Here is a 12,922-nt window from a genome sequence, read left to right as displayed (position 1 = left end):
AATAATATATTAGCCACACAGGAGCATGATTGAAGTGTCACAGAACTTGCACCAAACTGAGATTCCCAAGATAGCCAAGACTCCCACCAGAAAAGAGAGAGAGCTCATGTTCTTACCTTGCCACTGAGAAATCCCAACAAACGCTTTTGTAGAAAGGAGCAGTGCCAGAGGTTACAAAGGTAAGGAGGAATCTCTTCAATGAAGGGATACATTCACTGTCAAAAAGGTCTATGAAGAAGATGCCTAGAAGCCAGTCAGTATCTGCTGTGGAAGGCCTAAGAAGCAAATGCTCTGATGAAGGTGCTAAAGATCATTTTAAGTTACTGCCCAAGAGAGTTGCAGAAACACCAGTACATAAACAGGTCTCTAGGAGACTACTTCATAGGCAGATCAAAGGCCAGTCTTCTGATCCAGGCTGTGATGCTGGTGTTGTAGAAGAGTCTCCAGAGAAGGTCATAATTAAAGCAGGTTTAAGAAGAAGTCCATGCATCAGACAACTGTCTTTGAATAGGATCCACTTTGATGTTTTCTATTCTGTGACACACCCCATCTCACAGAATTCACAGCAAGTCCACCACAGACGAGAAGAGAAGAGCTGCACTCAGCAGGATTTAGCAGGCATTAAGCTGCACTCCAAGAGCCCCACTGTCCAGACTCCAAAGAGATTATTTGTTATTTTTTATTTTTTTAGTGAAGTTATTGACCTGTGTAGCCCTGCAGAGAAGCACTTATTTGGAAGGAGGAGAACAAGAAAAAATTCTTTAAACTTAGAAGAGCTGACTCTGTGTCAGACTCCTAGAAAAACACTCATAAATCTGCACAGAAGCTACTCAGTCCTGCCAGTAAAGTACCAAGAAGATCACCTTGCATTCTTCACAGGACTCCACAAAACCTGGAGAAAACTCACAGCAAAAGTCCAGCTGCTAAGCAGACTGCAGCTAAGTGTTTGGGAAAGTACTTCTGTCATCCTGTACAAGGGGTCAAGTCACTGTGTGTGTTAATGGAAAGTAAAAGGCTTCACTTACTACAAGTAATGCCAAAGGATTGTACTCCACAAGAGAAACTTTTCCCTCCTTGCAAAGAGGCTGGCTTAGAAATGCCAGAACATAACGACTGATTAAATGATTCATTACAGAGATGAAGAAAAGGAAAAGTAGTCTGTAGTGACTTACTTCCTTACATCATTCCATTGATTTTCTATGAATTATATTCACCTTCCTTCTGTCTTCCATGCTTGCATAGAATCTGACCAATGTCCACATGATGAAAATGTTTTGTTACTTTTTTATTCCTCTGAAAAAAAGTAAGAAATGCAGAGATTTCGTAATAATTATCATAGCACTGCACTTCTATTATGAAAAAAAAAAAAAAGTTAAAATGGGATTTGCCCATTTTAGCAATCAAGGGAAGACTGGTGTAAGGAATTATCAAATAAAATATGACACTTTATAAGCCATGTCAAATGCTGCCTTCACAATTGTCTGTCTTAAATCATCTGGTCTCATTGAAGTTTTTGGTTTCCCTAAGAAAAAATGCTTAAAACTCTAGAAATTAAGTCAAACTGACCTAGAAAAAGACTTCTGAGGGTGTGGGGGGAAGGAAAAGACAAAAAGACAAAGGAAAAGAGAAAAAAGGGAAAGCAAAGGAAATAGAGAAAAAGAAAGGTCAGTCTTAACTGTTGATGGATATCCCTCATTGTAATTGTTTCTGAGGGTCTTATTCATCAGTCTTCTATGAGAATATTACGGGGAAAATTGAAGGCACTTCATCACCACAGCCTCCATTCTACTGCAGATGATCCATTTCATGTGCCATACCGGAATCATAAGTTGGACTGCAGCCTAGAAAAATACTTAAGGAGAGAAGGGTAACCGCCAATTATCATGATCAGTTTGAAAATGACAAGTAGATTTAATTTTTGAAAAATGCTGGCACTTCTATTTTATTTTATTTATTTATTTTTGTTTAATTTATCAAAGCAGAACAAAATAAAAATATAAGTATTTGAAACATTTCATATTTTTTCATTATTGTTTCCCTTCCAGTATCTTCTCTGAAAATCCCAGTTAGGTCAGAACCACCTTGTCAGCTAGCTGTCTTGCAAGGAACCAAACACTCTGGAGAGAACAACTTTACATACTTGGAACAAGAATAATCAGGAGGAAATTAAATGAGACTAGGAGGTTTGAAGTTACTCCACAATTTATAAATTGAATTGGCTAGTGAGCAATTGGCTAACGGGCAGGGCCCAAAGGGTTATGGTAAGTGGAGCTGCGTCAGGCTGGCGGGCGGTCACCAGTGGGGTCCCTCAAGGCTCCATTTTAGGGCCGGTACTTTTCAATATTTTTATAAACGATCTGGATGTAGGAATAGAGGGTATTTTGAGCAAGTTTGCTGATGACACCAAACTTGGAGGAGTTGTGGACTCGAATGAGGGCGTAAAGGCCTTGCAGAGGGATCTGGATAGGTTGGAGAGCTGGGCGATCACCAACCGCATGAAGTTCAATAAGAGCAAGTGCCGGGTCCTGCACCTGGGACGGGGAAACCCTGGCTGCATGTACAGACTGGGCAATGAGACGCTGGAGAGCAGCCTAGAAGAGAGGGATCTGGGGGTCGTGCTAGACAGCAAGTTGAATATGAGCCAGCAATGTGCCCTGGCAGCCAGGAGGGCCAACCGTGTCCTGGGGTGCATCAAGCATGGCATCGCTAGTAGGTCAAGGGAGGTGATTGTCCCGCTCTACTCTGCGCTGGTGCGGCCTCACCTCGAGTACTGTGTGCAGTTCTGGGCACCACAGTATAAAAAGGACATGAAACTGTTGGAAAGTGTCCAGAGGAGGGCTACGAAGATGGTGAAAGGCCTTGAGGGGAAGACGTACGAGGAACGGCTGAGGTCACTGGGCCTGTTCAGCCTGGAGAAGAGGAGGCTGAGGGGAGACCTCATCACAGTCTACAACTTCCTCGTAAGGGGTTGTCAAGAGGCAGGAGACCTTTTCTCCATTAACACTAGTGACAGGACCCGCGGGAACGGGGTTAAGCTGAGGCAGGGGAAATTTAGGCTGGACGTCAGGAGGGGTTCTTCACAGAGAGGGTGGTTGCACACTGGAACAGGCTCCCCAGGGAAGTGGTCACTGCACCGAGCCTGTCTGAATTTAAGAAGAGATTGGACTGTGAACTTAGGCACATGGTCTGAACTTTTGGGTAGACCTGTGCGGTGTCAAGAGTTGGACTTGATGATCCTTAAGGGTCCCTTCCAACTCAGGATATTCTATGATTCTATGATTCTATAATTAGGATTAGAGTTACCTGCATGTAAAAGGATCAGACTTCAGAGCAGGTGGAAGGACTTTTTATTCTCCTCAGCTGCCTCAGATGGCTGACTCGTTAAACATACTGACAGGTCCCTATGTTTTTATATATATGTATCATATATATATATATTATATATACATATATAAATGCAGAGATGTGCAGTTATGGCCTATGTAGCAGAAGCAACAGGTAAGATACCCTTGTATTGCACCAAACTTCTTGTTTTTCTCATTCTAGACCAGTATTTTATTGAAGAACTTTTATTATGGCCCAGGCTTATTATCAAAATGTTTGTTTCCAAAATATATTTTCTGTATGGTTTACTAAGGCATTTATCTGCTGTGAAATCTCATCACTCGTTAATGCTCTGAAAGCATTTCTGAAGTTGAAAAAAATACCCCAATTGTAGCTCAGTTGTTTGTTTGTTTTTGTAGGTGGAATAAATAGATTAGTAGCAATTGCTACCACAGTCTTTCATGCCTACTTTGTATTGCAAATTGTTTACCAGATGCTCCCTTTTATTTCTTTTATTTGATAGCCATCAATAAACTTTCCTGAACTTTCTTGTGCTGATGTTAAGCAAAAATATCTCCAGTGGAGCCAGTGTTTGTACATTAGCAGAAAGTGGGAATGAATGGGAAAGGTGTCTTATGCTCTTTGCAATAATGTTCAGTACATTACGTACATTCCATTAGTCTGGAAGGCACTTCTCAAATGTCCAAAAGGAGAATCTCTCTTCAGAATAACACAAAATAGGCAAAAACTAAAGAAGGAGATGAAAGAAGTAATGTGTGAGGTCGTTTTGCATGAGGTCATTGTAACCATGAAGAGAAATGGATTCTTCTTAAATTTTATTACTGGAGGAAAGGAAATTTTGTAGCTGAAGCCAAGACAAGGAGAAAGTACTTCACAGTGGTGAAAAGGCTGGAAAGAGCAGTGACACTACTGAAAGACAAAGACAGCTAGGGAGAAACAATACTGTGAAAACCATGAAAATGTGTTATAGAATATGAAATTTCTATCTGAGATGAATTCCAGACTTAGCAGATGTGCACTGAATTACCAAATCTCAAAATTTGATATGTAGAATTGGGTGACTCCCTTAGTCTACCTGTATCTGAGTTTTCTATCTGTAAAATGAAAATTAAAGGATGAGAACCAAATAAATTTAGCTCAGACAGGAAAGAAAAAATGTATCTTGCAAGACATATGGAGTAATTTTAGTAATCCTTCTAATCTATTCAGAGGCTTTAGCTGAAACACTTTCCTCAGTGTTGCACAACAAACTTTGAAATGGTTGTGAACAGTTGGAAGGAGTCCAAAGAATAAAGGAAAACAATTATAGAAAGAAGTAATGCCCCAAGAAAGACAGAAAAAAAATGCAGTTGTTGAAACTTGAGATAATACAAAACAAGACAACTATACAAATGTATAAGGGGATCAGAAAATAATAAATAAAATTATGTGTTCTCCTTACCTGTAGTGGATAATGAAGGACAAGAGTAGGTTGTATGAGAATGCTGCAAAATATGCATTACAGGAGATCCTTATCTATGAGTTTGGCAAATATCAGCCAGGAATAATGTGCTTCAGGAGTTGCCACTGACTTTAGTGAAACCAAAATTATATATATGTATTTATATTTATAAGTATTAATTATGTATTTATATTGGCATCCCATGGGTTGCCATGGGTTGCCAATATAAATACATAATTGATCATCAAAACGTATCATCAAACCAGATGATCTTTAAGGTCCCTTCCAACCCAAGACATTCTATGATTCTATGATTAAAATCTGGTGTTTTGTTCATTTTTCAAATATATGAATAATTCAACATTCAAAAGATATTGGCAATGCCATCACTTAGGGACTGTCAGTTTCCTGAACTGGCCTACAGGAGAAAGCTATCCTTCACTTCATTTGTTTTGTAAAAGGAAATTAATTTTGTTACACAACTACTTCCTTCTTTAATATATTTTGAATGCATTGGTGTTACTGAAGGAGATGCCTCATCAAAATCTGCATGTTTTATTTTAGATTTAAACTTACAAAATTTACAGTTTTTTTTGTTGTTGTTTTTTTTTTTGTTGTTGTTGTTGTTGTTTTTTAATCCAGTACATTGGAAAATAACGAAAGATATAACACTCTTTCTTCCTCTTGTTATTGAGGGAATTGGACTATTAATTTCTTCACTATTTAAATTTAATCGAGAGGTATCTTCAAATACATCATTTTTGTTAAAGGAAAGAAAGCAAGCTTTGAATTTCAAAGGTGAATATTGCAAATAGTGGGTCATTATGGTCAAAACAGTTTTTATTTCCTTTAAGAGATTAGTCTACAAGACACACATATTTTAATTATAAAGCACAGACTGCACAATAGAAAACCAAATTTTGAAAGAGCGAATTGCTAGCATACTTCTAAAGCTTCATTCATGAAAGACATAAGGACTCGACCATATCCTATTTGTACATGTAGGAATAAGAATGTCTGTGAAAAGAAATGCAAAGTCAACAGGACCTTGAGAAAGAACTGACAGAATAATCTTTCAAAAATAACTCCTCTTCACTGAAAGGAATCTCTTCGCTCAGGCTACCTCTGACTTATTTTCTCCCTCTCAATGCTAAGAGTTTCATTTTGTGTAGTCAGCTGCTCTCAATGGAGACAGCGAGTGTTCCCTGTGCTGAGTGGGTGATGTGCCAGTTGCATTCAAGGAGGCATTGTCTTCCCTGCTGAGGGATCCATCACTTGCCACTGCTTTAGATATGAATGATACTAGCAGCCACACCTCAGGGTAAGAGCTCCTTCCCTTCAAAACTTGTATTACCAAGGAGTTGTATTACCTCAGTTTCCAGTCTCATTGTTTCTTTAAATCCATTTTATCTGTTTTCAGACTGCATATTAGTTGCAATAATCAGTGTAGCCAAGATAAAGACCCAGATTTTTACAGTCAGATCACAGAATCTAAGGGAGAACTTGTGGAGAAAAAAAAAAAAAAAAAAAAAAAAAAAAAAGTCTTAAAGATTCCAGACCAGATGGGGGAAAAAAAAAAAAAAAAAAAAAAAAAGTAAGGCCTTTGAGCAGTCTCAGAAGTTTCTGCAGTTTTAAATGTATTTTATATCTGTGTCTTTGCTATTTGATAAGGAATTAGATAGGTGGAGTCACTGTCCCTGGGGGTGTTTAAGGAAAGGTTGGGTGTGTTACTTAGGAGCAGTGGGTGACATTGGTGTTAGGGGGGCAGTTGTACCAGATGATCTTGGAGATCTTTTCAAACCTTCATGATTCTATGACTTTATGTTCTCTCATTCTGAGACATTCATGAGGACAGGAAGCACAGATAATCCCATTTGGCTAAACTCCCGTTCCATTCCTAAAACCAAGAAGCCATGGTTTCCCTATCTAAAACCAATAAACCTTCAGAATGTCATGCCCAGACTGCACCTATGAATTATTTCAGACCTCTATCCCAAGCATTTCCAAGAGTGCTTTTTGGGATGGGCCAAAATCTGAAAATATTAATAGTCATGGACTCCTCTACTCGTCAAGAAATCATTTTAGGATTGTTAATAAAAACTGGTTGTCCACTTAGTATCCTCAAATATCCATGACAAAAAACATATTTTGTTCTCTGGAATAGTATGGCAAATGTGATTTTGTATGTATGGCAAATGTGATTTTGTGATTCCTTTGTGTTCCTGGTTGTTTTTGCCAAGGTGATGTTTATCTAAATATTAGATCTGTACAAATGTCTGACTGTTCAGGACCTGAAAATAAACCCTAAATCAATATGTGCTTCCAAACTAGCTTGTTTGGCCACAGTATTTCAGGACATTATAAAATGTCTGCTGCAAGTGGTCTTACTGATGCGAATCAGATATTTCCTTCTATGCTTTTAATTTTTAACAGATTTGGGGCAGGAATAGATCACTCTTTCCTATGTAATTCTGACTTGTTTAGACTCAACTAAAGTATTAAATTGAGGTACATTTGAAAAAGGAAAGATTAGCCCTCTGGTTTGTTGAGTAAAACACTGACAAAACAGAGAGAACATTACTTCATCAGCCAGAAATATATTTTCTCTCACACATGCGGAATGGGGCCAACAGATAATCTGGGCAATTAGACTCTAATGTACCTATTCATAGGCAAACAAGAGGAAATAGTTAATAAGTATCTGTAAATAAATTGCTGTTTTTTCAAAACAGATTTCAAATGAGTAAAATGTTTTACTCGCTCCTACCTCTATCTACCTCTCAGCAATGTATATGACCTGAGCAAAATCAAGTCCCATACATTAATTTATATGGCATTGCACAGGAAAATCTGGAATGGTTTATTACTTTTCAACCAGTACTTTTCAGCATTACTTATTATTCATGGCATTAAAAGGTATCCAGTTAACATATAAATGTTCTGTACCTAACACAAGAAACATATAGATTCAATGTGTATTGGGATCACAGGATACTTGTCCCAATGTCTAACACAGAACACTTCTAAGAAACATCCTTGTAAGGCTGCCAACAACTTTTGTATAGATCCCTGTGTTCTTCAGGGTAAGTCTTCGTACTTTTTAGCTGTGTAGACCAGACTAATAGTAACCATTAATTACTTCTCAGTGGGTTATCGTACCTCAGCTGAGCTATGGTAACCCACTCTGAAGGTACTTTCTTGTCCTAAAACCATTATCTCACATTTGCCACAGCCTAAAAATACATGTACACACAGTCATTTACCATAGCTAGGCTGATGAATGGTAACTTAGTAACTAGCTGTAATTTGGTCATCACTATAAGTCTACTTTTTATCTCATTTTCATGTTTGTGAGGCAAAAGCATTTTGTGTCCTGCAATTAATAACATAACTGTTCACCAGCACAGAAACTCTCAGATATTCATTTGGATCTGTATTACAGGTTCTGTTTCAATGATGAATCTCCCAGAAACCTCAGTGGTATTTTTACTTCCTTATACTGAAAGGAAATTTCCCCTAAATCATTAATTCTTGGCCTAAGCTCTAGGGACTGGGAGAAGAGCCATAATTGGAAGGAAGGAGGAAAGATGGAGAGAAGACATTTAAAAAAGCTCTGAGTCAGTAGGTGACCTTATTATATGAAATCCTAAGAAGATGAAAGAAATCGCTGACCTGAAAATGAACATAAAAGGGTGACGATTAATAAACTGCAGTCACACAAAAGAGAAAAAAATGCCTATTATCTTCAATTTGCAACTATAAATGATATCAAAGGAGACTGTCTTATTTCTCTTAATAAAGGAATGAGTCTATATTGCTATCACTTATTATTAGCTTCTTTATTTGCATAGTACTAGGCAATTTGCATTAAGAACCTATTTTTCCCTCCTCTATTTTGTTTGTTTTTCAAATGAATTTATGTTCACAGTGGGAGACAGCATGAGAAACCTTGGATTTAACCACAGAGAATAGCAAGCAGTAGGCAAATTTCCTTTTTTCTCCCCTGCTGACTTGCCAGAAGAAAAAAGATTGCTCAGTCACTGTGCACGTTCAGTTCTCATCATCTGTAGTCTCAACAGGAGGGTCAGTAAAATGTCAGTGGGATTGCCAGTTAGCATTAAACACGCTGCTGACTTTTTTGGGGTGTGTGTGTGTATCCTTAGGTTTAATTCTCAATTCAAAAGCCGCACTGCTGCTCTGCTGTTTACAGGCTATCATCTCACTAATTTGTATTTGGTTGATTTGCAGTCTTCTCCTAGCTCCTTTACGTTTTTGTCTCTTGGGAAACCTCCAGGGCAGGAATGTCTCCACCTTTGTGTCTGCAAAGAGCTAAATATATTTTAGGATCTCATTTAAGCAAAAAAAATACACAAATCTTCTTCATCACTCACGGACACAAATTGCTCCTACCAGACTAGAATTATCAATAAGTGTTAGCCCCTGAGCCCCTGTTTAACTACGTTGTACCATCATAATGCTGGATTTGTGTTGCTATATTGGGTGTTTTGACAGCACTGATCACACCTCATTCACTTTTTTTACCTCTGTACAGACTACTGATTGTTTTTTCTTTTTTTAAACAAGTATTAGCTTGCTTAAGAAAGTGATCTGATATAATGAAATATGTACCTGCAGAGCATGGGACACTGAATAGATGCTACATAATACTGATCAGAGTAGCCATAACTTCTGTAGGTGAATAGTATTCCACAATAAAAAACAATGCTTGACTTTCCCTTAGAGTAGTCCAATAAATAATAGATCATTCCTTGCAAATGAGCCCAGATTGGGCATACAGGTTATAAGCATGCCAAGATAGCAAATTAAATGTACCTGGAATTATTCTCTCTCAATGAGTCCTGCTCATAAGTTTTGTTACTCCTCCAAAACTGCACATCTCCATGCAAACTCCCTATGGGCTAAAACAACACCAGAGACGTGTAATTTAAGCATACGTACAGGCAGGTTCCAATGTCTGGAAGATTTCCAAACGCTGTTTAATTCATTAGTATAGGTGTTAATAAAGTGTCTACAAGCTGTAGAAGACTCCAGAGTTTTGGTAATCAAGCAATTTGCATTAAAGAATATGTTCAAGTGCTCGTAAGTAGTTTTGGGATCCAACTATTCTCAACTTCTAATAAAAGCCTCTGACTACTGAGCTATTCAGCAAATGAAGTCTGCATGCAGCTGTATTAAGATAGAGGACAAAGCCTTTCTAAACTAAAACAGCCTGAAACAAACACTCCAGCACTGATAAAACCACCTGATTTTAGGAACTTAGCTAAAGGCTTACCTTCTGTAGGCTCTTTTCATAGTTACAGGGTGTAAAACTTGCATGGGACTTACGTCTTCACCTAGAAACACAATGTCCCATAAGGTACTGGGAGAGAGCCCAGAGTGACTAAATTCCTCAGTAAGTATCACAGCTAAATACTAAAACTTATATGGAATGATTCCTCTTTTTATAGATCAGTGTCACAGGGAAAAACTGCTCATATGATTTCAATCTAATTGGAATTGAATTTGTTTATTGATTGATTAACAACATTAAAAGCCTATCAGTGAATTATTTATCTGGCATCAATATTAGCAGTACAGCAAATAAACCACAACACTAGACATTTACAAAATATTAAAAATATCTATAAATTTGTTAACAGCGAACAAGCCTTTGTAGAGTCACATTTGCATTATGAAATGGTGTCCCTACACACTGCATTCTGCAAGCTGGCACAGGTTGCTCTATCTTTAAATCCTCCTTTTAATCTGACTTATTTTTTTCAAAAATGTCTCTTATTTTCTGTTTAATCTGGTTGATAGTTCTCTTCCCTTCCAGGGTTAGTTATTCAGGAGTAAAAACCCTTTTAAAATAGCTTTGAGTGTCTTGTACATACACATTCTTGTCTCACCAGTTTTTGTTATGCAGACCACACCAGATAGTGGGGGAGTCTGTGAATTCCCCCTCTAATCCCACATAAACCATTTGTTTATGTAGCTCACCTGGTACATGCTATGGAAAGAAATGATAGTTAGCAGTATTTGCAGATGGCATTGTTGACATTAAAAGAAGAAATCCAAGAGCAAAATAGGTGCTGTATGTGCTAAAAGCTCACTTTGCATGTTGGTTTTATATTGTTTACAAACCTGGGCCCTGACAAATGAGAAGAAACTGTTTTGGTGAAATTAATTGTGACTAACAGTGAATAACTGGATACAGAAAGTCAAATTCTCTGATAATTTTATTCATGTTTCATGTATATTGCACTATATAGGAATGGATTGCTTTTTCTTTAGTTTCTTCTGAATAAATGTAAAAAATAATATATAAAGAGGTCTCATTTTAGACACATACTTTATTCCATTTGTGATTTCCAGTCAATGCTTGCCATGGATAATTAGGTGGTCTAGCATTCAATTATGTTAAGATTAGCAATTTATACTTCCAGTACTTATTTTAAATTAAATGTGGTTATGCACACGTGGGTGTATGTGAATGTGTGTATATTAGAAAGAGAATCCCACACACAGGACATGATTCTTTCCCCTCTCCACCACCACCCTCCAAGAAAAAGCAGCTACTGGTTCTTTCTTAAAAAAAAAACAAAAACTGAACAAGTCTGAATTTGAGGTACAACATAAAGTAAGTGACATTGCTGGAGGAAAAGAAATAAATAATAAGCAGGTAAAACCAGAATATCAGAAGTGACTATTGGGCAGGAGTGCTGTCTGCTTTAAAGTGCCTGAAGTCCCTGTCAGTTTAGAGAAAAACAAATGAAAATACCCATTTACCTGGTTCTTTAGCGCAAACCCTAAACGACTTCACCCTGCTTTAGGTCCTCAGGCAAAAACAGAAAATGTCAAGACTGAAGAAGATGTGCTGAGACTTATGACCAGAAGGTTTTCAAGCCGGAAGGCAGAAAAGGATCCCTTTGTGGTTGAAGAGGCAGAGTAAATTGCACATGCCTCAGCCTTGAGAGCTTTGGGTTTGTTTGTTTCTGAATTCAAGAGGCTTTAAACAAACCCAAAACAAACAAACAAAAAACACTGTTTTTTCTTATTTTGTCCCCTTCTCTTTGAAAATAATAAAATGAAATCATTTTCATTAATCTAGTCAGGTTTTTCTGGCTGTGTGATTTATTAACCAGAACCCGGGTTAATGATACACTGTTTGGGACTAAGATTTATCTCCAAGTCTCTAATTAATAATATTTTTCTTCCCCTTGTGCAAAATTCTTTATGGAGCAAAAGATTATTGTTATTTTTAAATTATTACATTTTAAGCTGCAAATTAGAAACAATCTATGTCCTTAGTCTGCAAGGTCTAGAAGCAGGCTGAAAGTGAAATCTCAAAAATCCCATTGACGATATAGGATGGAAAGAAGAATGCTATCGTATATAGCTATAGGAATAGAATGATATAGAATGTTATAAGGATGGAAAGAGTACCTTTGTTCTGCATAAGATAGACACAGGCTAACACACAGGCTGTTTCTGATCATTATGCTTCCTTTTCACCAGTGGATAGTACTGGCAGTAGTTCAGACATAAAGCAGGTATAAATGTTCCAGCTGTAACTAGTAGGAAAATTGATTATATTGTTTGTGTTATATACAAGTAACACCTTTAGGAGGAATCAACAAGATTCCTCCTAAAACAACAGGCTAGTTAATAACAGCAGGCAGTTAGTTAATAACAGCAGGCAGTAAAGCAGTCTGTCACCTTGGAGATTCTCACACAGGAGAATTCTCAGTAGATTTCTCCTGGGAGGGGTAAGGAAAAGGGATGACACCTCTTCACAGAATTGTCTAGGTTGGAAGAGACCTGAAGATCAAGATACCTCAAGATCAAGACCTCTTGTGCCCTGCTTTTCTTGTTCACAAAAGATACATTTCAGAAGCATCAGAAAAGATTGTCCTCTCACAAATACTTGAGTTTTGGTTTTTAACCATTGGATTAAATACTGGTATACAACCATTCCATATTATTTGTCTCCAAAACATACTTTAAGAGAATTTCTGATTTAGGTGAAAGCACAGGAGCAGTTTAGGTCACTGAATAATCATCGAAGAGAGCAGTCAGCTAATGTACTTTTTATTATTTATTTATTTACCTATTAGTATGAACAAAATGTTATGT

The 12,922-nt window shown here is 37.4% G+C and overlaps 1 protein-coding gene across 1 annotated transcript in view; it reads left to right on the top strand.

The window, feature by feature from the left end:
• Nucleotides 1-3,473: 3,473 nt before the first annotated feature.
• The window catches only part of LOC311436756 (uncharacterized protein), a gene marked incomplete at its 5' end in the record, with an annotated part of 83,452 nt that continues 74,003 nt past the window's right edge, over nt 3,474-12,922 (top strand). The window contains 2 exons of the mRNA XM_084519217.1: nt 3,474-3,498; nt 11,620-11,734. Coding sequence (XP_084375343.1) covers nt 3,474-3,498; nt 11,620-11,734 — 140 coding nt within the window. The remainder of the gene's footprint in view (nt 3,499-11,619; nt 11,735-12,922) is intronic.

Source organism: Aythya ferina (genome assembly GCF_964211825.1).
Source record: "Aythya ferina genome assembly, chromosome: 4".
In the NCBI taxonomy this organism is placed as follows: Eukaryota; Metazoa; Chordata; class Aves; order Anseriformes; family Anatidae; genus Aythya; species Aythya ferina.
Note: the sequence above shows the minus strand (reverse complement) of the source record. Positions and strands in the feature narration are given on the sequence as shown.